Here is a 24,473-nt window from a genome sequence, read left to right as displayed (position 1 = left end):
ACAGAAAAAATCCTAACAGTCTTATCAGTGGATTTTATGCCTAAGTGTAAGTTAGGGTGCTTTTTAGCAAAATTATAGAAATAAGGAAAGCTGAATATTAAAAAAAGGAAAAAAAAAAAGTAAGTACGTTGATATAAAAGAATTAAGAGAGTTGAACTTCATGGATCTCATGACTGTGACATGGAAATGTCACTTGGGCCCAAAAGGCAAATTGGTTTTTGAGATATTAAGTGAAGAAAGTTGAGGAAAGGGAAACGGGACAGAAAAAATCCTAACAGTCTTATCAGTGGATTTTATGCCTAAGTGTAAGTTAGGGTGCTTTTTAGCAAAATTATAGAAATAAGGAAAGCTGAATATTAAAAAAAAAAAAAAAAAAAAAAACCAAGTACGTTGGTATAAAAGAATTAAGAGAGTTGAACTTCATGGATCTCATGACTGTGACATACACAACTTACTAAAGTCAGTAAGCATTTATTTTAATTTCTTTGTTAGCAAATGCTGTCACTTTTCATTAGGAATTGATTACTTGGACGGAAATGTCACTTGGGCCCAAAAGGCAAATTAGTTTTTGAGATATTAAGTGAAGAAAGTTTTGAGATATTAAGTGAAGAAATCAGTGGATTTTCTGCCTAAGTGTAAGTTAGGGTACTTTTTAGCAAAATTATAGAAATAAGGAAAGCTGAATATTAAAAAAAAGAAAAAAAAAAAGTAAGTACGTTGAAAGTACGTTGGTATAAAAGAATTAAGAGAGTTGAACTTCATGGATCTCATGACTGTGACATACACAACTTACTAAAGTCAGTAAGCATTTATTTTAATTTCTTTGTTAGCAAATGCTGTCACTTTTCATTAGGAATTGATTACTTGGACAAGAGCATTATAAGTATCAATGCAAGCATTTTAAGGAATATATTTAAATAGATGATTTATTGAAATATAGAGCAACTTGCAGTCTATGCAGTGGAATCAAGGACAGAGCAATGAAAGATTTCCAGAGGAAAAGAAGTGGTTGATACACATTTCGATTTCTCTGCTTCTGAAAATGTAAAGTTTTTGAGAATCAATTCCAAATATATGGTTACTAAAGGTTTTGGTTTAACTGTTGTAACTATCAAGATCAAAAAGTGTATCAGGAACTAAAACTGGAATAAAGCTGTTATAAATGTTTTCTCTCCTTTTAACATTTGTCCTGGGAACAAATTTTAAGAAGGATATCCATGTGGTTTACTAAAAGTTGTACCAAACTCTTTATTTCATGAAGGGTATTCTAATAATAGTATGAAATGATCAGAAACTGTAGTTTCTGTGAGTACTATTTGATTGACTTGCATGAGAAATTGGATGTGCAATTTTGTAGGAGGTAGTTTATGAGTTCAAAAAAGATAATAAAAGTATCTAGCAGCAGTTTTGGCTGCTTGGACATGAGCCAGCTGTACTCTGTTCCTAAATCTGTTCAGGGTCAAGAATCGAGGGGGCTTGACCAATCCACAGCCCATCGTGTAAAACTACAGCCTGAAGCAAACACTTTAAAGAAGGCTTGACACTTTCTAAAGGTTATAACGAGTAAATAAACCATCAAATTACTCCTCTTTTATTGTTATGGTAGTCTTTTTTATAAAAACACTTAAATCCATGTAGTCCTAAGGCATCTAATAAAAAATGAACACTTTTAAGGTTTTGTGGTTTTTTGATACCTCATCAAAGTTATATATAATATTATTCTCCAAAGTATAACGAAAATGTTTTTGTCTTATTAAACAGCTGGTGGAACTTATAAAAAAAAGAAAGTGCTTCACAAGTTTTAAAAGCTTTCAATTCAAAATGGGTAAACTATAAATGTCCTTTGAACGAAGTAAAAATGATGGATAAGGCTTGTAATTGTTAGCTATTTCACATGAGAACTTTTTTATCATATAATTGTCATTCTCAGTTTAAGTATTTATGATGTTTATTGTTTTCAACAGTAGTTATATATATACACATTTTTGATAGCTTCCAGAGTTTCCTTTATAATTTGGGAGTAAGTTGGAGGAGTGTTGTTCACTTAGAACTTTGGTTCTTATCCTTTTTAGCACTCAAAGCAATGGGCTCACTTAAAATGAAATTTAATGAATTTTTCAAACTTCTGTTATTGTATTTATTTGGTCAAACATAAAGCTCCGTACGGATGTGGGAGTTAATTATAAATGTCTTAAATTTTAACATGCTGTTTCTTAGAATAATTGTAAAATTTTAAACAAAGTATCTGCACAAAAATGCATTTCTGTGGATATTTCCTTTTCAGTGTCTTCATTAAGATTTAAAATCCCTATGCATATTCAAATTGAAATGGTGTATATGCTTGATTACAAATAGTCTGCCAATTCCATTGCTTATGAAATCTTTTTGTTGTTTTGTAGTAAACTTACTTCTGTTTTAAGTACACCAAAGGCTTGGTTTCATTTAGGTAACTTATGTAATTTATATTTAGGTAATTTAAGTTTTCTTTGTCAAGAATTTGTAACAGTAGTAACTGCTACATTGCTCCCCTTTAAAATATTGCATTCTTTTCCCTTTATTTCATGATAAGTTTAATCCGGATAGATACTTGTTGATCTCCAACTTCCATTGAAATTAGTGATATATTTGCCATAAATTTTAGTGAGGTCAGAAGCACAGTGCATATGCTCAGCTTTTTTTTTGTCTCTGTTACCACTTTATCTTCATAGCTGTATTTCTTTTCTAATGCTAGTTGCAGTTTGAAGTTTGTTTTGTAAATGCCCTCAACTTCAGCTTTTGGCTTATAACAAGCACCCCAAACTAGATGAGTTTACAAAGAAAAAGAAAAACATATGCATAGAAGCTGAAGAAATGCAGTAATCGGTGTGATTAGTTTGCATGTTTTCAAAATGCATACTTTTAAAATTAGCTGGCATGTTATAAAAAAGTGTGTTAGGACTCAATTGTGCAGGCATTTAAGTATTCTGGGGGCAGTTTTACTGTCCATTATGTTGTTCTAAGTCCATGCTTCATCTGCTGCAGCATCACTTTACTGTTGCTTCTGTTGCACTGGTCCAGGTTCTTGGGTTCCCTGAGGCTGGATCTGATTCATGGGATAACTGGCCACCTCCTTCTCCCTGTTTGATTGTGCACTGGGTCAAAATTCTGTTTTTCTCTCAGAAATACCCTTACATACGCTAGTGCCTGCTCAGGGGAGTGGTCTGGAGCTAGGGAAGAATACTACTGCATAGTAGTATACATATATAATACTAATGCAAAATGCAGTGCATTTTGATTAGGTTAGGAATAAGTTACATGGTATGTTTAAGGGTCAGATCTTACAATCCTTCCTTACAATTTTGAACAAGGCTTTTGCTAATAATATATCATTTAAATAGTGTTTGTTGCTTAATGGCATTAATTGCTCAAGATTACACTTCTATAAGAAGCTGTAAGTCAACTTCATTTGTTCTTATCACTCTAGGGAACTTAGGGTGATGTATTTTCTTTCAGTACTTACAGATTATTACCAAAAAATCAAATTCATTGCAACTCCAAAGTACTATTTGTTAAAGCAGAACTTGGAAGTGTTGATAATCTTTTCAATTCTCTTAATTTTTATTCTATTTACCATAAGACATATAAAAACTTTAGTTCTCTTCTCCATCTATAGTCTGCTGGTACATATCAGAGAAGCAAAAGCAAAAGAACTTTTTCTTTTTAATTTTAAATGTGTGTGCAATATTTTATATGTAAAATTCACATAAATGTTGAGGCATATTTTCAGATCCCACAAGTAACTCTTGAAATGCTTAGGAGAGCATCCGGTGTGTAGAAGTGTGTGTTATTTCTGTCCACACATGTGCCTGTAAGCTGCCTGTTAATCAAGAAAGTCAGTTTTGACCCTAAAACCAATTAAAAATCAATGTCCCAAACCTAGTTTAAATCACCTTGGGACATACTTTGCCATTTTATTTCTATTGATACAGTGGGTCTGTGGATCAAACATTATATTAAGTAAGAAAATGTTGCAAAATCTTCTTTAAAACAGTTTTACACAAATTGTTGAAAAGTCGTAAATATCCTTGTATTAAACAATTGGAACCCTCATTTCTACCGGGTTTAGGAAAGAATTGCATTTCTTGTAGATGAAGCATACTTTATTCTTTGTAGCCAAAACTTTTGTATCATCTGCTTCACTGTGGAGGGAAGAAGAACCTCAGTTTGCTCTTTCACAGTTTCTGAAAATGTATTACTTCATCCACAGGTGATTATTTTTTCCTTCCTTACTTCCTCTTTGTAAGTAATAGTCGTTCATGGTATTGCAATTCAGTAGAATTTTACTTAAAACCCGATAACAAGAGTATAATCTTTTTGAGGCCTGCTTTTAATTTTTTACTAGGGATCCGTAAATGGCTTTTTTTGAGTTGCCACTGTTTTCATGAGGGTTGTAGACACTTCTTTTGCAGTAGTCTAGGCTGTTGAGGTGTGAGTCATTTCAAGAGTTCTTACTTTTTTCATCCATTTAGAATGCATAAAAAAAAGCGTAGAGGTGCACATAATATATCAATATACAGCAACTCACAAGAGACAGGTCAGGTATCAGGAGTGCTCTTTACCTCCACACAGTCAGTTTGGTCTTTGTTGGAGTTTCCAACACAAGACCCCAGTAAATGTTACTAGTGCACCAATTCATGAAAGAGAAGTCAGTCTTGCCTTAATGTGGTCACTTTTTCAAGGTGATCATTGGTGTGCAGAGAAAAGGCAGGAAATTAGCCTTCTGAAGCTCAAAGTGACACATTAGTGTAGCTCTCTAGGTCTTTAAAGGATATTAATTATTTTGACTCTATGCAGTAACAGGACAGCAGGGAATTGCTTATCATATGCATCAAAAGCCCAAATACTGTTCTTGCAAGAAGTCATGGCTGTTTGATAGGGGAACCTGTTCATCCTTTTGAGTATTGTATTTGTAAAGGAAGGCCAGTGCTCATGAAAATTTGACTCAAAAGGGAAGCTAATTCCAGTTAAGAAAATTTTACTTTAATGCCGGAACGGTTTAAGAAAATTCGCATAAATTTTTAGTCACTGTGATTATCATCAGATAAGTCTCACTTATTATCACAATAATAGTTTAATTCTTGACAAAGTGCTTCTGCAAGAGCAGGAGATGTAACACACCTTCCTGTTACTAATCCATCTTCTGGATTGTAAAAGAAACTTCTCAGATTTTTAGGTAGCTCATCATATCAAAAATACATGTTGATTATCCATGACTTCTCTTTAACTTCTTGCTGTCATCTGGTAGGTCAGGAGGCTTCTTGGGACAGAAGGTTATGACAAATATTTCACTTTTTCTGTAATAACAGAAGTAATTGATGACACAAACTGTCAGTTGTCCTGGGAGATGTCAAAAAGAATGAAGAATCAAATGCTTTGAACTGAATAATTAAAATGCCCCAAAGATTCTGATTCAATAACTGTGATTATCTGTATCACTGACTAACAATTGATTCTTGAAGCACTTACTGCAACTTGCTGAATTTCTCTGAACCTCTATATTTTCAATCAGTTTTCAGCTGTGAAGTCTGGTTTATTCCCTTTGAGTCTGGTTTTGTTGTAAGATGCAGAAGAGAATATGTATGAAATGGAAACTGTTGCTGCTAATTAAAAAAGCTATAATCCTAGCTACTAATCTTTTGCTATGCATTTCAATCTGTTATTTATTCTGAAAATTTTCTGACCAAAACAGCCAAACTCATCTGCTATTTTACCACATGCTTTACCACAACTTTTGTTTCCTTTTTTTTTGCTGTGCAATGTGCAGGCACATACTGTTCTGTGTACTGGACTGTAAATGAAGAAGAGTATGAATATTATGTTGGTGTTTGATTTGCTGGCACTATCTTATGTAAATGTTTTTTTTGTTTTTGTTTTTTAACTAGGAAACAGAGATTAATTATGAAGATCAAATAAGTAAAATTGTTGTAGAGAAACAGGAACTTGAATGGCAGAAGGTAATTTTCCTATATGGTTTTAGTGTTTTAACTGCTGGGATTTCATTTTGATATATTAGTATAGATTGTGATTTAGTACAATTCCCTATTTTAAGGCTATTGTAATTTCTAATAGTAGAATGTGGCCAACAGTTTATTGTCCAGTCATGAACTTCTGTAGTTTTTTATATTGATTTGGATCCTGCCCAGCCTAGGAATCTGATTAACAAGAATACCACCATTGGTATTGGTAATATTGGGCATGACTGGAAATCTTCCGTCAAAAGGGATGTAAATATTGAAGTAATAAGACGTGTAGCTTAACAAGAGGCACATTGACACCTTACTGTGGGGGAAGCTACACAAGAGCTTCTCTCTGTTAGGCTTGGCTTTGGCAAGTACAAGTACCAGTGCAGTTGTACAAGCAACTTCACTTGCAAAGTTTCAGGGGTGAAAATTTTCTCAAAAAATTATTTTAAATAGGAACTTATGTTAGACATACTCAAAAGTGCTTTGTCAGCTTTTCAATGCTCAGAATGAAGTTTTCAGCAAAGTCAGTCCAACATTCTTCTTAGGGTTAGGGCTCTTGAGGTTATGCTTTCATAGGAAATCCATTCCCTTCTCAAATACAATCAAACCTATGACCCCTGTCACTAGGTCACAAGATAAAAGGCTTCACTCTGTATATTTTACGATCACAGAAAAAACAATAATTTCAGCTCTATCCTTGATCTTGGGATATTTAACATCTTAGTAGTAAAGGAAGACTATTTCATCTTGGAGTTCATCCTAACCATATTAAGTTAATAATCCTAACTATGTGCTTTTTTTTTTTTTTTTCTGAAAGATATATATGTGCACACAGAAACAGGAAACATTTTAGATTTGTAAAAGCAACAGCACTTTCAATTTGTAATCCTTCTTTGCTTTTCTTAACCTGGCATTGTGGTTCTTAATAATCTGGGTTCAAATGGGATTTCCATTCATTCTGAGACCTTAATAGCAATTTAATTTACCATTAATAAAAAGATGGGACTTAAAGGCAGTAAGGTGAACACCTTTTTTTTTTCTGCACTTTGCATTTAACATTGGCACATGGCAAACCTAATGTAAGCAATGAGTTGTAGATTTTGGGGGCTTCATGTGAGCACATATGTAGAGCTCTGAAACTTCAAAGGAATAAACTAATATGACATTCCAGTTCTGGAGATTCAAGTGAGATGAAAATGCAAAGTATGACATTTAAATTGAATGTGTGACCTGATGGTTTCTGAATACAGAATCATATTGACCTCAATAGTAGCTCAGTAAGTAGACAGCATCCCCTGGCTTATCAAAGGTTCTGGTTTTTTTTTTTTCCTTCAGAGGTATCTCTTTAAGTTAATGTTCCTCTGATTCAGTATATACTTTTTTCAGTATGCCTTTTATTTACCTTAAATTTAGCAAACTAATTTAAAATAAAGACATGGTGAGCTAAGTTTCTGGTTTATTTACAATTTTAAAGCAAATCTTTGTCTAAGTTTTGCGATTACTGTTGCTGCTATTGAAAAAAATATTCTAGAGTAGGAAAAACAGAGTAACTGGAGAAAATATTCCTTTAAATCTAATGAGTGTCATTATACTTGCTATAACATCACAAATATCAAAGGTGATTTTTGTTTATATTTTTAAAAAGCAACTTTATTCTTCACTCTGCCTGCACCACACATACAGGGTATGTATGAAAAAACTTAACACAAAAATGAATTTCCGAGAAAATGATATGTAATCATTTCATTCAATAGTTTCAGCTGTGAGGCCTGTTAGGAAATGAATATTTGTAGAAAATTCCTAGTCTCTTTTTTTGGAGTAAAATATATCACGTTAATATACAGTACAAAGAAAAGTATGATATATTATGAAGACCTCAGTAATGCTGTTTTCTGGTTATCAATTACGTTAATGACAAGATTGTATAAGGGATGACTGTTCTATGAAACCAAATTTATATCTACGTAGATAAATATTTAATATTAGCTTGAATTCCTATAATCATCATAAGCATCGCCTTAATTTGACAGTACTGTGGCTAGAAAATGTTATTCCTCTGAGTAGGAATACTCCACTGGGAATAGCTGATTTGCTGTCACTGCAGTACAATTTCTGTCTCTCCAGTGTACTTGGTGTGCCCTTTCCCCACTAAAGAACCTGTGTCTTTGAACACAGTTGTAAGTGACAACTTGAGGAAAACAAGCCTCAAGACTTTTGTTTTTACATTTTTGAATATTCGTTCATGTAATATGTGTTGTTTGTTAGGTGCAAATCAAAACTTTCTCTAAATATCTTGCAATGAATTAATGAGTATGCACATAAATACAGAACACCTTGCCTCCACAGATTCTTGTGTTCTATCAGAGAGCAGCAGCTCTCACTTGCAGAACTTGGAAGCAACACCAATTTGCTGGGGAAAGTAGCAATTTTGGAGTGGGCTTTCTGTCTGAAAAACTCTCAATTTCTCAGTGAAGGCAGGAGAAGAAATTAAATTTCTTGTGTGTGAAGCAAATGATCAATTTATTTTCTCCCAGTCATTATTTTTAATAGTCTCAATTTATAATTATTTTTGTGTAGTCATAACTTAATCATTTCCTACTTCACTTTGTAATATTTCTTAGCTAAACACTGGTGTATATTTTGAGATAGCTGTTGAAGGACAGCTGTTCAAGTAAAGAGCCTCTTGACTACCTTTGCTTAATATTTTTTAGTGTCTAGAACTTTAAAAACCTGTTCTTAAAAACATATCTTCTGTATTATTTCACCTTGATTGAGGGGGGTGTCCTATCTTGTATAGGAACATGATGCTTAAAAATGTTAAAGATTTCCAACTTGCAGAGTGTAGTATTCACTTATGAGATCATCCATGAGATTATGATATGAAATAATAAAAAAAATAAAATAATGGTACATCTTTAACTCATTTTCTTGTTTTTATGGATGAGACAGTAGGATGATAAAAATCTTACACTATCACCTTAAGCTTAGTCTTTTCTGCCTTCTTTCAGCTCTTTCGTTTAGTTTGTTAAATGACTAAAATGTAACTAAAACCAGAATAACAGATTGTTATTTTGTAATGGTATTATATTTTTATAATGGCAATTAAAATTCTATTATAACTAACCTGGGACTGTGTCAAAATGCTGTCTTAAGATGGCAAAGAGTGTTGGATTGCTCCTGCAGGTTCATGAGTTGCTTATACAAGTCTTAGCAACAACAAATCTGAATTCCAGAGATGAGAATTATTATGTATTATGAATTAAAAAGAAACCGCTACCATAAAAGATGATTACTAGTTAACAAGTGTCTCTTTTTAGTCTTCAGGTTTTGTTATAAATCAATCATGTCTTTCTGAAAATATTTAACAAGGAGTCAGGTTTTTTTCTTGAAGTACTATATATATGGTTTGCTGTAAGATAATATTTCAAGCACTCTATTGTTACTTTGCATGAGCAGGAAACTCTGCAGCATCAGACGGACACATTGCACCAACAAAACAAAGAAGCCATGGCAGCTTTTAAAAAACAGGTAGCAAAATAAGGCATTTCAGCTTTAACAATGAGATTTATGCATATATTATGCCATATGATATGATGGCATAATAGCAAGTCATGAGTTGGTACTAAAAATATTTTTCTGTTACATATAAAATGTTAGAATATATAGCTCAAGGAAATCAGGTCTTTTTCTTTCTTGCAGACACAGTATAATGCCTCTATTTTAACAGTTCTTCCCTGTAAGCCACTCTTCCTGGGATTTTTCCCTTTTATTTTTCCAGAAGTTCCTAGAGAAGATCATGCTTCTTTTAATCTGTTTTGGGGGGCTTTTTTCCCTTCTCTCTAAGATGGCATGTCTGCTGCAAGGTTACATTCATAAACCATGGTAAAAGATCTGCCACATAACTTAACTCTGTTCAACATTTGAAAGAGTGTTTTCAGTCTTTCAAATCGGGGTAGTGATTTTTTTTTTTTTCCTCCATAATATGCAGTAAAAAAATATGAGTCCTGAAAGAACTTGCAGAGGGCACTCATAGGAACTGAAACTGTTGCACATGATGATGAAGAATTTATCACTAATGCTGCATCACGACCATACCGCACAAAAAAGAATTTGACAAGCAATTAGGTTTTTCTTTCTTGCAAAAATAATTTGTAATTCACAAGCTTGTTGCTTGTGACTCTATAGCTACTATGGTTAAAGTAAAAATCACTATACAGAGTAATACAAAGGGTAATATAACTATATTGTCAAGTTGCATAAATAAAATTAATCCCATGTGATTTTTTTTTATTTTTTTTTTTAATGCCACTGACAATCAAGTTGCAGGCAAGGATGTTTGCCATGGAAGAAGAAAAGGTACTCTCTGTTACAGTAATTTGTTGTTTGTCGTCCAGTGAAGCACACAGGCAAATGATAATACTATGTAATTTACCAAACGTATACTAAGTATATTACCACTAAATTATTTTTCTTGCTATGGCCTTTGCAAAAGAAATTTCTTTGTAACTTTTTTGTTTATAGCCTATAGAAGTTTAATTACTTGTGAAATGTCACATTAAAATCTGTGTATGGTAAAAAACAGTTGGGGGAAAAAGTGTTCTTTGATAGTTCTGTATTGAAGATATATAAGATTTACTTTACTTTGGGGGTTTGGGACAAATTGTCATAAGACTTTTCCACATGCGAGTAAAAAATAACAATTCTAACTGGTTTAGTAAAACTAGGTTTTTATAGGGCTTTCATTGACTTACCTGAGCTGCTTTCCAAAGTATTACATTTTTTTTTTTCCCCAAAGTAACTGAAAGAATAAATTAAGCTGTAATGTTTCAGGACAGAGTTTGTCTGCAATGACCAGTTTTTGGTCTAATTTATATTATATGAAGTTTTTACTCATCAAGATGGTTTCAGGAGATTGCACAGCCAGCACTTAGAAATGAATGGAACGTGCAGAGGTAGTTGAATGGATGTATTTGTTTTATGTGGAGTATTCTCTGGTATCTAAATCTGCTCTCCATTCTATTGATTGCTGCCCAAGATTCTTGTCTTTTTTAATTCCACTGAAGTCTTTTGGCTTATTCACATATATATGTGTGTGTGTGTGTATATATATTGCACACACACGTATGCGCTTATATAAGAGTATAAAACATGCTTGCATGTATTTAGCAATTTTAGTGATAGCAGATTAAAGTTCAGTCTTTGGGGTTTGGAAAAGTTGAGGAAGTTGTTTCTGTGAAAACCATGCTACGGTGGATAAGAAAATGGATTTATCTGATACTTCCTTTGTTGTTTAGTATGTTTGTTGTAAACTAAAGTAATTTATTAATTCTACCTCTGTCAGGTTTGTCTCTCCCAGAATAGAAAATTTTAAAACTCCATTATTAGTCATAAGTGGAGAAAATATACTAACGTGTTTTCACTTTTCTTTTTATAGCAATATATATGTACATTTTTAAATTTAGCTGAATTATCACCTATGTTCACCATTGAATTGTTCTGTCATAGTGGAGTAGTGCTATATTTTCATAACATTCTTGTTAATAAATTCTTATTGTAAATGCATTTATTCTGCTCAAATCCTGAAGTAGCACTTTTGTTGAAAGGGAAAATATCAACTTGCTGTGGAAACAAAAGAAAAAGAAATTGATAGACTGAAAGAAGCATTAAAAGCATTACAGGTAAACTATTATTTTTGTTAAATAACTTTTCTTGACATGCAAGTGTTTTGGTTTTAGTTTTTTCCACTGGTAAGAAAATAGTTGTTTTTAAGAGGGTCTTTAAGGCTTTCTCATTTAATCTTTCTAGTACATGTACATCTCGCTTCCTAACACAAAATTTCTGTTCTGGGCTTCAGTGTCAAGACTTCTTTAAGTTTGCCTTCCAGCTAAACTTCTTTTCCTCCAGAATTGCAGACTCAGAAGTCCAAATGGCATGTGAAATGGGCTTTTTTTTTTTTTTTTTCCATAGTATTCCTCTTTCTTTCTGTTCTTGTCTTCTTACTTCTCACCTGTCTGGAAACTCTGGTTTTGGATGCCTAAACAGAAACAAGTATTCATGCGGGGCCTCCAACTCACAGTGCTACCTGTGCTTTTGTTATTTTCCTTTATTTCACTAGGAGGTTTCTGTATTTGCCACTTAATCCATGGCTTTCCAATGCCTGTTTGTCAGTAAAATTGTTGGAGAAATGCACAATTTACTCTGGTGCCACTTGGTGTTATTTCTGTGCAGGATATTTTATATCATTACATGGTGTTGGAGCAGTTGTGGCTGGGATTCACAGTTACTTGAGGTAAAGGAACACATAGGGACATAGCTAGTATTTTGGCTTTCTTTTAAGGACCAATGCAGATATGTTGAAATGGATTAAAAGAGTAGAATGCTGAAGGTTTTTGTTCAACACAGAATAGAATTAGCATTGTAATGCATTGTCAGATTTCAGGTATTTCTAGGAACTAATTATTTTTCTACTCAAAACTGAGTGGGATAATAATTAATTCTATTGAAAACAAAATTAATGTAACAGATTACTACCTATGATTTTGCAACATGTTTGGTTCTTACTCACATTCTCTTAAAATGGGATGCATTTACTTGGTATCAGACTGTTTATTTAATAATTTAGTTAACATTAGGAGCAAAAGAAATTTATTCCCATGGCTGGCCTTCTGTGCAATTGCTGTAAGGATTTTCTTGTCATGTTCAAAACTTGGCATAGTACAGATGATGTAGAATATCCCTCTATGGTCTGCTGACCATAATATCTAGGCCACAAAAGTAATGACAGATTCCACTGGCCTTTCTTTTGCAAGATAAAACAGAAATTTCAAAAAAAGCTTAACATCAAATATTTAATGTTCACGGGTCAAACGCTTGTGTAACAGTATAGTTCAGATCTAGGAAATTCTGCTGTGGCTTGAGGAAGCAGGAGGTCACAATTGATACTGTGGACCCAGAAAAATTGTTTGGAAATCAGCCTAAAATAAGAGTGAGGAATTTCTAATTTAGTTCTGTAGTCCTCTCTGTTCAGAGAGTCAGAATTCTGCCTTATAGTGATTGTTCTCCTAGGCTTAGGGCTTTTCTAGAGATGATATTTTCTGGATAAGATTTGCACACAGTGGGTTCTTTGACATTTCTCTTTCTTTTTTTTTTCTTTTCTAGACATTGTCAATGTTTCTTTAAATATTCTAAGAGATACAGAGATAAAGCTCTTGTGATGTTAAGTATTTTACAAGTCAAAATTCTCTGATGTCAATTGTGTATGAAAAGCAGTGTTAATGACTTCAAATGTCAGTCTTGTATTATTAAAGCACGCAAGATTGGTACGATATGTCTTTATAGGCCACCATTCAGAATATCTACTTAAATTTTTTTTCTGACAGAGAACACACTTATATTCCTTTAGGACTTGAGAAAACACTTTTATTTCTATCCCTGTTTTCTTGTCTATTTATTTCTAAGAGTCTAGTTTACAGACTGTGGTCCATTTACACATTATTTTTATGGTAGATGTCAGAAAACACAAGAATTTGTCCATTTTTCAAGATTCTTCTGGTAAATCAGTGTAAAGCATTTTTGCATCATTTAAATACTGAAGTGAAATTATGTGATGTCAATCTAATAAAAAAAGAAATAGTGTAATCATTAATTCAAAGACAGTATTACTATATTGGCAATAAATGCAATTAAATCTTAGGTATAAGAATACGCAAGTATGCAGGTTATTGATGGGAAAAATGCAACTACAATTGAAGTAATACTTCTCTTTTGTTTTACAGATTTCAAAATACACTTTAGAAAAGAAACTGAATGAAATGGTAAGAAATTAATAAAAGTAAAAAAATAAGGAACAGCTTTTATGAAAAGAGAATGCTTAGAGTGTAGTGCAAATACTAATCAGCTCTAATACTTAAATGATGTGTGATAATTATTACAAATAACCAAAAGAAGTGATATCAGCTTTGATAAAAAACTTTCAAATACAGTGTTTTTAGGTTTTTATAGTGTGATAGATGCTGTTTCACATGTAGAATTTTTTTTCTCCCTGAATTAAAGTATAATTGGTACATTTGTTCTCTTTATAGATTAGACTGAAGATTTTTTTATGAACTGTGATTTGAATAATGTAATTATATTACCCTTATAGGATCTAGCTTATTCATCTTGAAGAAGTAACAGAGAATTCCAGGCAGTTCTTAGTTTAGTTTTTAAGAAAAGCTGGTAATGTTTTTCCTCTCACTCTTTTCGCTCCTGTTCTCAGAATTACTTCTTAACATCAGTTCCCCTGAACAGTTTAGATTTCATCCAGTCCAGCTTTACTCCCTTTGACACAGAGAATAAATTTATACAGAGTGACAGCACAGTCGCTCTGAACTCTGTCTGTTTTGGGAAGTGAAAGAGTGAGCCACAGAAACATTGCTAAGCTTGATTGAATAAATGCTGTGAAAATTCTGCTGCTGCTCAAGTGGAAAGAATAAAGATAATATTGTCAGACCATTACAAACTGTGATTTTAATTAAGAAGCTCAAAAAACTAGCGTCCAGTTTAGCTTTAAGTACCATGACATTTGTACTGAAAGTCATCTTCAACGCTACAGTGGTTTTACACAAAATATGGTGAAATTGAATAATGTGCCCTCTGACCTGGGAGATAAGGCTACAAGTTAAAGATCAAAGGCAACATAAAATGTGTTTTGTCTTACTTCACTTTTAACTTGTATTTATTCTTAAAATACATCTGATCTAAAAATATATTTAAAATGTACAAAATTATTGAACTTACATTTAGGTCATTTCACATACTACCTTTCTTTCATAACTTGCAAGCTCAGTCTTCCATATGAATAAGAATATTTAAATCACAACACCTTTTCTGTGAGCTGGAAATGTGTCTGTGCTGCTTAAACAAATATCTTCCTTTCTTATGTCTGATGTCAAATAATGAATAATTGATTATTTGAATATTTTGAAAATATTGGAGTACTGTGACTTTGATATAGAGTGTGGTTATTAAAAATGCTATTGAGTGGGGGACAAGATATTAGAAATCCTCTTTTGCATGTAGCAGTAACCATAACATGTATGGCTTTATAGAAGATGCTCTGATATGAAATGATGAACACAAAAAACTGAAAACTAAACAGAAGTGAATTCTTTCGTAAAACCTTAGGCAATAGCAGGCTAATACAGTTTTAGGTCAGATTCTACCAACTTTACTCCCTGAGCAGTTGCACTGAAATAAATTATACATTCTAGGGATCAAAGTATTAGTAGACAATGTAGAGTCTCTTAGTCAGTTATCAGAAATGGCAAAGTGTTTAAAAATAAAATGGATAAAATTCCAAACCATTCATTTATCTGGGACCCATTTCTATTTCAATTTTAAGTTTGCTAAAGACAGATTAGATCATGCCCTGACTAGTGATTTGAAAGTAAGCAGATGTGCTGTTTAGTTTATATCTGGCACCTTCGAAATCCTGCCAGTCAGTAAAGTAGCTTTTGCATGTGCTGGGGATTGACTATGCCTTACTGATGTAGCATTTTACTCTGGTTTTATTTCTTTTATTCTGTTCTTTTAGTCTAGTTTATGCAATGTTAATATTTTGCATATACACCATATTTTAGCATGCTGTGCAGTTAAGTGAAAATTGTAGTGCTGATATAATTCTGAGGATATAAACTAAAATTTTGAAATAGTGGAAGGTTTTGTTTCATATTGAAACACCATATAGAGACAAAGAAATAAAAAAATTCTTGTTCTTCCATCTTTCCTTTGTTTCCACTATGAAAGTGTTGATTATTGTGTATGATGTAGTCACTCTGGCCCTCACTGCATATGGATAGTAGCACTCAGGAGGTTACAGTATGATTACTACAGAGCTAGTTGTCTTGATAGAATACGTGTGAGTGTGGGTTGTGTTTTAAATTATTTTTCTTGCTGCTGAAACAAAGAAATAACTGGAAGAAAATGGCCTTGGTCAGGTCTTGGTTTCCTCCTTCATGAACTTCCTGGCAGGTGATACAACCTGAATGGTAGAGCTCTCTGAGTGTTCCCTTGTTAACTTGAGTTGTCTGATCCTGGGCATGTCTGAGAGAGTGAGCATTTAGAGTTATTTGTCTTCTGCAGTACCTAAATCTTAAATGTATGTCACTTGTTAACTTGAGTTGTCTGATCCTGGGCATGTCTGAGAGAGTGAGCATTTAGAGTTGTCTTCTGCAGTACCTAAATCTTAAATGTATATCATTGTGCTGAAATATAAAAAACAAGAATGAAATTAAAGCTAGTATTGGCTGGTTAAGAGACCAAATCTTGTAAGAAAATGGCCTTGGTCAGGTCTTGGTTTCCTCCTTCATGAACTTCCTGGCAGGTGATACAACCTGAATGGTAGAGCTCTCTGAGTGTTCCCTTGTTAACTTGAGTTGTCTGATCCTGGGCATGTCTGAGAGAGTGAGCATTTAGAGTTATTTGTCTTCTGCAGTACCTAAATCTTAAATGTATGTCATTGTGCTGAAATATAAAAAACAAGAATGAGATTGAAGCTAGTATTGGCTGGTTTAGAGACTAAACCTTGAGTGCAGTTCAGAAGAGCAAATTTGGAGTGCAAGGTCTGTGTAGTCAAGGGGGAGACATCACTGTCTACAAGGTAGTAATTCAGTGCATCAATATTAATGAGTAAAGTAGATGGGGCGACTGCCTCTATGAATGGCTGGTAATTAGTCTAGTTTCACTTGCTGACTGTGTTTATATTGGTAAACTCAAGGTTTGTGAGACCATTTAGTGAAGCTGCAGTCAAGTGACACGAAATGGTCTAGGTTCATTAAACTCTACTGCTCTTCAAACGAGGGAAGCTGCATCCAAATAACCCACACTGTTTCCAGCAGACAGTCTCCTGAACTGTGCCCGGGAGCTGCTTACACGAATGCTACTTGGTGTAGGCCAAAATATGGCAGGGACATTTTAACAACTGGACAGTACTGGCATTTCCTGAGATCTTCCCTTCCACCCTTTAGTTTTCTAATACACATGTAGTTAATGAAAAATTAATTCCTGCAAAAATGTTAAATAAATGTAATTTTTAGACTTGGTTTATTCTTAATAAACTAGGGTAGGAATGTTATTTTTATGTCCTTTCCACATTTTTTTAGGAATTTGCCTGTAAATATAGTATGTTGATTAAATATACAGTGAGGAGGGAGGGATACAGTATAAATTAAAAATAAAGAATTTTAAGTAGGAAAGTAAAGGAAATACTATGGAAACACTTTCTTATTTTGAAGATTTAGAATTGGTAGCCCTTTGCATAATTTTCATGTGATCTCGCCTTAGGTCTCCATGCTATTACATCTCCTTTGTTTCTCTGACACTTTCACCTCCCAATTACCACCTTCTGCTTCACTGAGTAACTCTGACTAGTGACTCAATTTCCAGAATATCTTTGAGATATGAGCAATTCCCTCTTTGTCTTCCTCCACTCACCTACCTGACCCTGAACTATTTCTCTGGTCTACTTCCACCAAGAAATCATTGTACCTCAACAAACCATATGGCCACAATCAGTTCCACTCCCCATCCCAGCTTATCTTTATTACTGGTGGAGGGCAGGGCAATAATTCCTGTTCTTCCAGTATCAGACGTTAGGAAGAACCACCAAGATTCTGTGGGTCTTACTCCAGCTCCAGGGTCATACCCTCCCTATCCTGCAGTGTCTCCTGGCGTTTCGTGATTGTCTTCTATGAAAGAATATTTTAAGACTTTTTCACTGGGAGCAGAAGAATCACTCTGGGAAGGGTGTCAGAAGGCAAACCAAAGTACTTTTATTTTACTGTGCACTAAGCCTGGAGGACAGCTTGCCATCAAAAATCATATTTAGGCAAGTGGTAAGCTCTTAATAAAACTTTTGAGGCTACGGCAGGCCAATTCCCTTTCTCTTTGGAAAGAGCCCTAGGAAACAACAAAGCACATTTCTGCCTTTCTAGTGAGAAGGAGGGACCACACTGTCTTGCTGACTTAAGAAAGAAATTGGGAGAAGACTAAGAAGTATCTATATAAAATAAAGTACAAAGATCTTGCGACAAGCTATTTGAGCCTCAAATTAGTGATGCTTCCCTGTTCATCAGTCTCTTAGAATAAATACACCTGAACAATTATCAGGAAAATAAAATATAATTTTTCCTTTTTTTTTGTTTTCTTATGAAATCTACATTCTAGCATTAGTTAAGCACAAGGCTTTTTTTTCCCAACAGTTTACATATGATTAGGAAAAAGAAAAAGTATGTGAACATTCACAGCCTACATTCTTTGCAGTGATTCTGTAAGTGGTGGCGTTCTTTACCAGTGCCTCCATTATGACTTTCCATTTGCTGTAGTGTGTTTAATTTCATACCTTATAAAACATGAGAAATTTGTATTGTATATCCTGTTTTGCTAGCCTTATGTTGGCCATTTCTTTTGATTACTATCAGCTTTTATTATCCTCTGATGCTTGGACATGTATTGCATTTGTTACTGTATGGAAATGGAGCCTTATAGAAGCCAAACAGACTGGGCCAGACTCATCTTTCTATAACTTGAATTTACACACAGGAATGAATTTGGCCCTATTCATTTTAATTGCTGTCTTGCTCTACTGTAGATTAGAAATAGATTAGATGTCTAAATAAATGGGTATCTTTTCTGAGGTGTTAATTTAACCCACTCTCTTCAGAGAAACTAATTTAAAAATTGACCAAATAGTCCCTACAAAGCTATTAACAAAAATACAGAACACAATAAAATTACTGTGTATGAAAGAAAGGAGAACAATTTTTTTAAAAAATCAGTGGCATGTGTCACTGGATATAGTTTCCTGTGAATGTGTACTTTCAATCACCCCTTCCCAAAACAAAAGTTTGATAAAATTCATGAAACTTAAATACATTTTACTTAATTGCTGTGTGGAATTCCTTGCAATAAGATATTACCTAGGCAAGAGGTTAATAGAAGTAAAAAATAGTGTTAAATGCTTACAAAAATAGTTAGAAAAAGGTTCCCTACAGATACGTAATATTAAAGTAAAAGTGAATTCGTTGGACCTCAAGATATTACAACTTCTAATTGATACCAAGGAATTAATAATTATTCATTAAAAGATTACTTAGGAAGTACAGGGTATTACTTGGGAAGTATAGGGTAATAATTTGCATTGGTTTCACTAATCTAAATCAAAATCGCCACTGCTCTTTAGAAGTAGTTGATCCGTTTCTGTTTTTTAGCAAGTAGGTTGATATTCTTTTATTTAGAAGTGTCAAATTCACAAATTTTCTCCTGGTTGTTCTTCTGCTATGTCAATTTTAACAGCCCCAGGACTGGGACGGATGAGGCCATCTGGCATCTCTGGAGATGGCTTAGTCTGACTCTGTCCTGCTCAAAGCAGGGTCACTTAGAGCTGGTTACCCAGGGCCATGTCAGTACTAAGACAGTACTTTTACTACTGGCTTTACAAATAAGACTGAACACTGTTTGCATAATAGATTGCTTCTGTTATGGAACACGTGACAATAAATGTGCATAGGTCTTATTTTCATGATGCACTGTTGCCAAAGTTTAAGGAACTCCTACTCTTACCTCTCTCCAGCCTCTTACTTGTTTCTAACCCGGTGCTCCTCTATGAAGGTGCTGGGACAACGGGTTGTGGGGGCTGTAATTTGAGCCATCTAGAATTTTTAAATGGGCCCTGTATTTTACTGTGTTCCTGCAACCTGAGAGCACGGTGTACTTGGCTTAATACTACAGAAGGGACAAATAAGCAGCTGGGGCAATGAGGTACAAGCACAGCACTGCTAAAGCCACTGGGTTGTTTTGAATCTGCAGCCAAAGACGTGGGCAGGTACTGAATAGCTGATGTGGGGCGGATGCTGCATTAATCTATGTGGACATCTTACATCAAAGGAGTAAGAGAATGTAGTGCTGTACTGAGTGGTAGTGCAGGGGGGCAAACGTAAACCACAGGCAGAGTTAGCATGTTAGGCTATGTTTGCAGTACAGCTGCAGATTTAATAACATGTTTAAGCCACATAACAAAGGAAAACTTGAAATCAGGATTTGAAAACAGTTAATACAGTTCTGCAGACATCTATAAACAAGTTCTCCTAAATATAAGGCACAGTATGTGAAAATATGTTGAAGTGCTTTTTTGATAATCTAACACACAGGTGAAGGTCTTTGGAATGAGGTGCTATCTGGAAATGGGAACTGATCACTAGATATGAAATACACAACTGAGGTATTCTGGGAATGATTTTGCTTTTATGCTATTATGCTAAAAAGTATCTTGAGAGTTGATTTGTACATGCTAGTTATTATCGTTAAGTAGGTGCTTCGTTTCTGTTTTTAACAGGATCAAAAATTACAGATGCACTTAACAGCGAAAGAGGAGCATCACAAGAAACTGAATGAAGTTGAGAGGTGTTACGCTACCATTGCGTCTCAGTTTGGAGTCGTAAAAGGTGTTCATGAAAAACTGGAGCACAGTGGTATGTCTGTCTTTAATGTCCTCCAGCATTTGTTTTTCCTGTGTTTTAACAACACTGAGTTGGTGACACCTGAAAATTCAGAAAAATAGCAGTTACCCTGTGTCAAGCATCAAATATAACAAGTGATAATTACTGTACCTTAGTAGCTTCCTCGTGTTTCCGTAACAGTCCCAGCTTAAGCAGCACGGCCCCCTACATCTTCTTTTCTTTGCTGATACACTGCTACAGTTGTGTGTGTGACCATGTGGTAAATTATATTGAGGAACTGATTTATGTTCAAAACAGTCTGGCAGCAGACCCACCCCTTTAAAAAATAAATAAATAAATTTACACTTAACTTGGATCAACTTTCTGTTGCCATTCAGCATAACCAGCATAAACAGTTTTATGTTCTGTGGTTCATGATGTTCTGTGTTACTCTGAAAATAATTAAACTCATCAGAAAATGGTAAGCAACGCCTTAGTTAAAAAACAAAACTAAGATTAAAAGTGAACGGAGAAGTGATCCTAATAAAGTGACATCAAATGACACTAAAAATTAAATTAAAATTTAAAAAAACAATAAACCAACATACTGAAAAGTCTTAACTCATTGAGGTATAGAAGAACTGGTACCACCTGGTGTAATCCTCCGGTCATGCTATATAGAAAAAGTAGTTGAGTCTTATTTACAGTCTGTCTGCTTTTCACTAAGATGTTTTAATTATTTCATTAATTATACACACATATGTTGTAGTTATAAATCAAATATTCAGATATGAAAATATATGTTAATATGTTTTAATTTTTGTTTAAAGTACAAGAAGCGATACAGCTCAATAAGAAACTAACATCAGTGAATAAAAGGCAAGAGACTGAAATAAGTAATCTGAAGGAAGTAAGTATAGTGTGTATTTCTGAATGTGTAAGTGGGATTCTTTGGGACTTCTGCAAGCTGCTGTACCACCAGTAGAAGTAGTGAACAAGCAGCAGAACTTTTCTTCGTTCTACAACTATTGGATAAATTAGTCTTGTGCTGCATAGTTATGCACAAATACTTCAGATGAATGCCAATTAAAATTTGAGCAGCTCTGAATAGTTTCTGTAACTTGGGAATTTCTATTTACCTCTATAGCATCCTACTTGTTTCTTGTTAATTATTAGCAACTTATCTTCTTCCTGTGCTGCGCACACAGAGCTTCTTATTGGTAAGGTTCTTTGGAGTATGATGCCTCTGGAAGCCTGATAAAATTTTGAATTGGAGACCGTTTAAGGCTTTTTTTATTTGTTTCAGTCTTACCTTCTCGAGTGCTTCACTTATTTTTTATCTTTATGAAGATATCTTAGCCACAGTAAAGATTAATCATGAATTCAATCTAGAATTGTTTAGGTACGTACTAGAGTATGACATGGCAAACCTCAATGTCAAAAAGATCCAAGTTTGAAAGTGACTAATCAAGATTGTAGAACTCCTGCCATCATAAAAACAGACTGAGAAACACAGTAAGAGTAAAGCAGAACACTGGAAAAAATTCTCAAATTAATTTTTAAATCACGATTAAGTTTTATGGCATTTGGAAATGTTTATTAGCTACATAATTCAAATGATAGGTAATCTATATATATTTACATGTTATGTATACACATAACCTGTATGTATTTATCTGAAATCTTGATGGATGGAAGAGGAACAGAAAAATACTGGTAGTTGTCAGTGTTGATAACTTTCCTCTATAGAAGCTGTATTTGTTAGAATGCTGATGTCGTCATAGCCATGAAGGTCTGAGGACAACTTTGTCTTGTGTGCATTTACTACACTTCAGCTGTATTCCTTTAAAAAGCAATAATTAATTCCTTTAAATTCCTTAATTCCTTTAAAAAAGGAATTTTAATTTATATGTGAAAAAAAAGAGGGACATCAAAATATATCATATCTTTATTGTAATATATTGTAGATATAAACACTTAGGAGCTTTAGAAATTTTTAAGCATCACAGTAAATTAGATTTGTTGCTTTTGGTTAAGAAACCGAGAATAATTAATGGCAGAATTCTCTGAGGGAAAGTAATTTGAGAGCTACGAAAAGAAAAATGTTTAAGAAAATTTTACATAGTGAAATTTGTGAGTAACAAGGGTGTGTGAGATAAACTGAGAGTGATTTATGTACTCCAGTAATCAAACGATTGCTTGATCCATTTTTTTTTCAGCTGTGCTCTTGATTCTTAAGGTCATGGGTGATGAATTTTAAATAAAATACTGTTAGATAAGCAGGCCAACTGAAATTTAATCTGGCTTCCTCAGTTCACCAGGAAATGCCTTTATTCTGGTTATTTCTGGTTATTGATTGTTTAGTATTTGACCACCCTATTCTGGATGTCAGTGGAAAACTGAACTGGAATTTAATTTCCTAGCCTTTTAATATTCCTGTAGTGCTGCAACACTTTTCTGTGGCAATGCCTTGTTCTGCAAAAAAGAATGTTATATAGTCAACGGCATCTGACCTTGTTTGTGTCTTAATTGCACCCTTGGAATCATTAAAACCCCCCGCTCTGGACCAAAAATCGGACTGGGACCTAATATGTTAGGGTTTGTTTATTTGTAAATATAGATTTATAAATCAAAGTTGTATATAATAAAGATGTGTTTTTCCTCAAAATGCAGAATTTCTGTGAAAACAGAGCTAAACATGAATAGAATAAAAAAAAATACATTCAGTTTTTCGATATTCCCTGTTTCAACAGTTTGCTTATAAAACACTTCTGGAAAGTTATGTAGCAAGCAAGTGCATTTCTGAACTATATCTGTAATGGCACTTGTTAGTTCAGCACAACTTCTGTTTGTGAAGGGCTGTGGGCTCATCTTTTGGGTCACTCCATGAGAAAAGAGGTGCTTGGACCCAGTAAGAAGTGCCCTGAGCTAGTTTCATTTCATTGTGGTTACCTTGTACTTAGCCTAACCATCGTAAAGCAGCCGGGTATTTTCCCTTATTGAGGAATGCATCTCTTGTAGAGCTGAATGGACTTAAAAGAGACACAAAGCAATGAGAAAACTTTGATATTTAGAAGAGTTTAGAAGAGGGATTACCAGGCTGTTTTCACTTGCTACATAGCTGAAAGAAGTCGTGATATCTGCAGCACAAGCTGGGACAACTTAAAAAGCTGGTTTTATCGGCCTCGGGGACTTGACTGACCTCTACCAGCTCTGACAACTTGTGAGTTCAGGCTTCTTTCCTCTGTAGCCTCAGTGCTGGAGTGGGAATGACTACCCACAGTACTAAAAACTTAATTTGGCTGTCAGCTCTTATCACAGTGGTTACTTTGACTCAGACCAGGATGATTTCACACATTTGTTCTTAACGGGAATATGAAGTTAGTGAATACTGTTCAACATTTCTGGATAAAACTGAACTAATCTCCAGTTTTACTGAAGTTGCGAGTATGTGATGGGGGTGTTAAATATGTAGAACAGTAAAACCTGGGTTAAACAGAGGTCCGTTCTGCACAGGTTTAATCTTCTGGGATTTGTGGAAAGAAATAATATTTAGAGAGGTTGTAGTTTGCTCTTGACGTTGCCTGCTTACAAAGCCAGTTCCCAAATCTTGGCCTAGCAGACCATGGCATAATTTCCTTTTCAGTAACGTTTATTTTAGAATTTGAATATTTAAATTTTCAGCATGTTAGGATTCTTTTCAAGCACTATGAAAATGCTGGCATTGAAATCTGGCCAAGAAAAGCAGCAGGATGAAACAAACCTTTAAAAAACAGCTCTGCTGCTTAAAGCCTGAAAGATTACAAGAGTTGCGCTGATCTAGGAAGAGAGCAAAAATATATTGTTGTAATTTTGGGTACACCTAATGTTTGTGTAAGGTATCAGCACTGTCTTGGGAAGTGGTTATATCTGCCTGCACTGGCTGCTTTTCCAGTCCCATACCACTTCTTCATGGTGGCCACACATATAGAATGAAAATATTGTATTGATCAAAACT

At 34.2% G+C, this 24,473-nt stretch overlaps 1 protein-coding gene across 1 annotated transcript in view; it reads left to right on the top strand.

Annotated features, from left to right (window-relative positions):
- The window catches only part of CCDC73 (coiled-coil domain containing 73), a 59,663-nt gene that overhangs the window by 4,885 nt on the left and 30,305 nt on the right, over positions 1–24,473 (top strand). The window contains exons 2-8 of the mRNA XM_014949262.1: positions 5,922–5,993; positions 9,459–9,530; positions 10,323–10,358; positions 11,606–11,680; positions 13,778–13,816; positions 20,374–20,509; positions 21,307–21,386. Of these exons, the coding sequence (XP_014804748.1) occupies positions 5,922–5,993; positions 9,459–9,530; positions 10,323–10,358; positions 11,606–11,680; positions 13,778–13,816; positions 20,374–20,509; positions 21,307–21,386 (510 nt within the window). The remainder of the gene's footprint in view (positions 1–5,921; positions 5,994–9,458; positions 9,531–10,322; positions 10,359–11,605; positions 11,681–13,777; positions 13,817–20,373; positions 20,510–21,306; positions 21,387–24,473) is intronic.

The sequence above is a fragment of the Calidris pugnax genome, unplaced genomic scaffold (genome assembly GCF_001431845.1).
Source record: "Calidris pugnax isolate Ruff unplaced genomic scaffold, ASM143184v1 scaffold177, whole genome shotgun sequence".
Lineage (NCBI taxonomy): Eukaryota > Metazoa > Chordata > Aves > Charadriiformes > Scolopacidae > Calidris > Calidris pugnax.
This window is presented reverse-complemented; position numbering and strand designations above follow the sequence as displayed.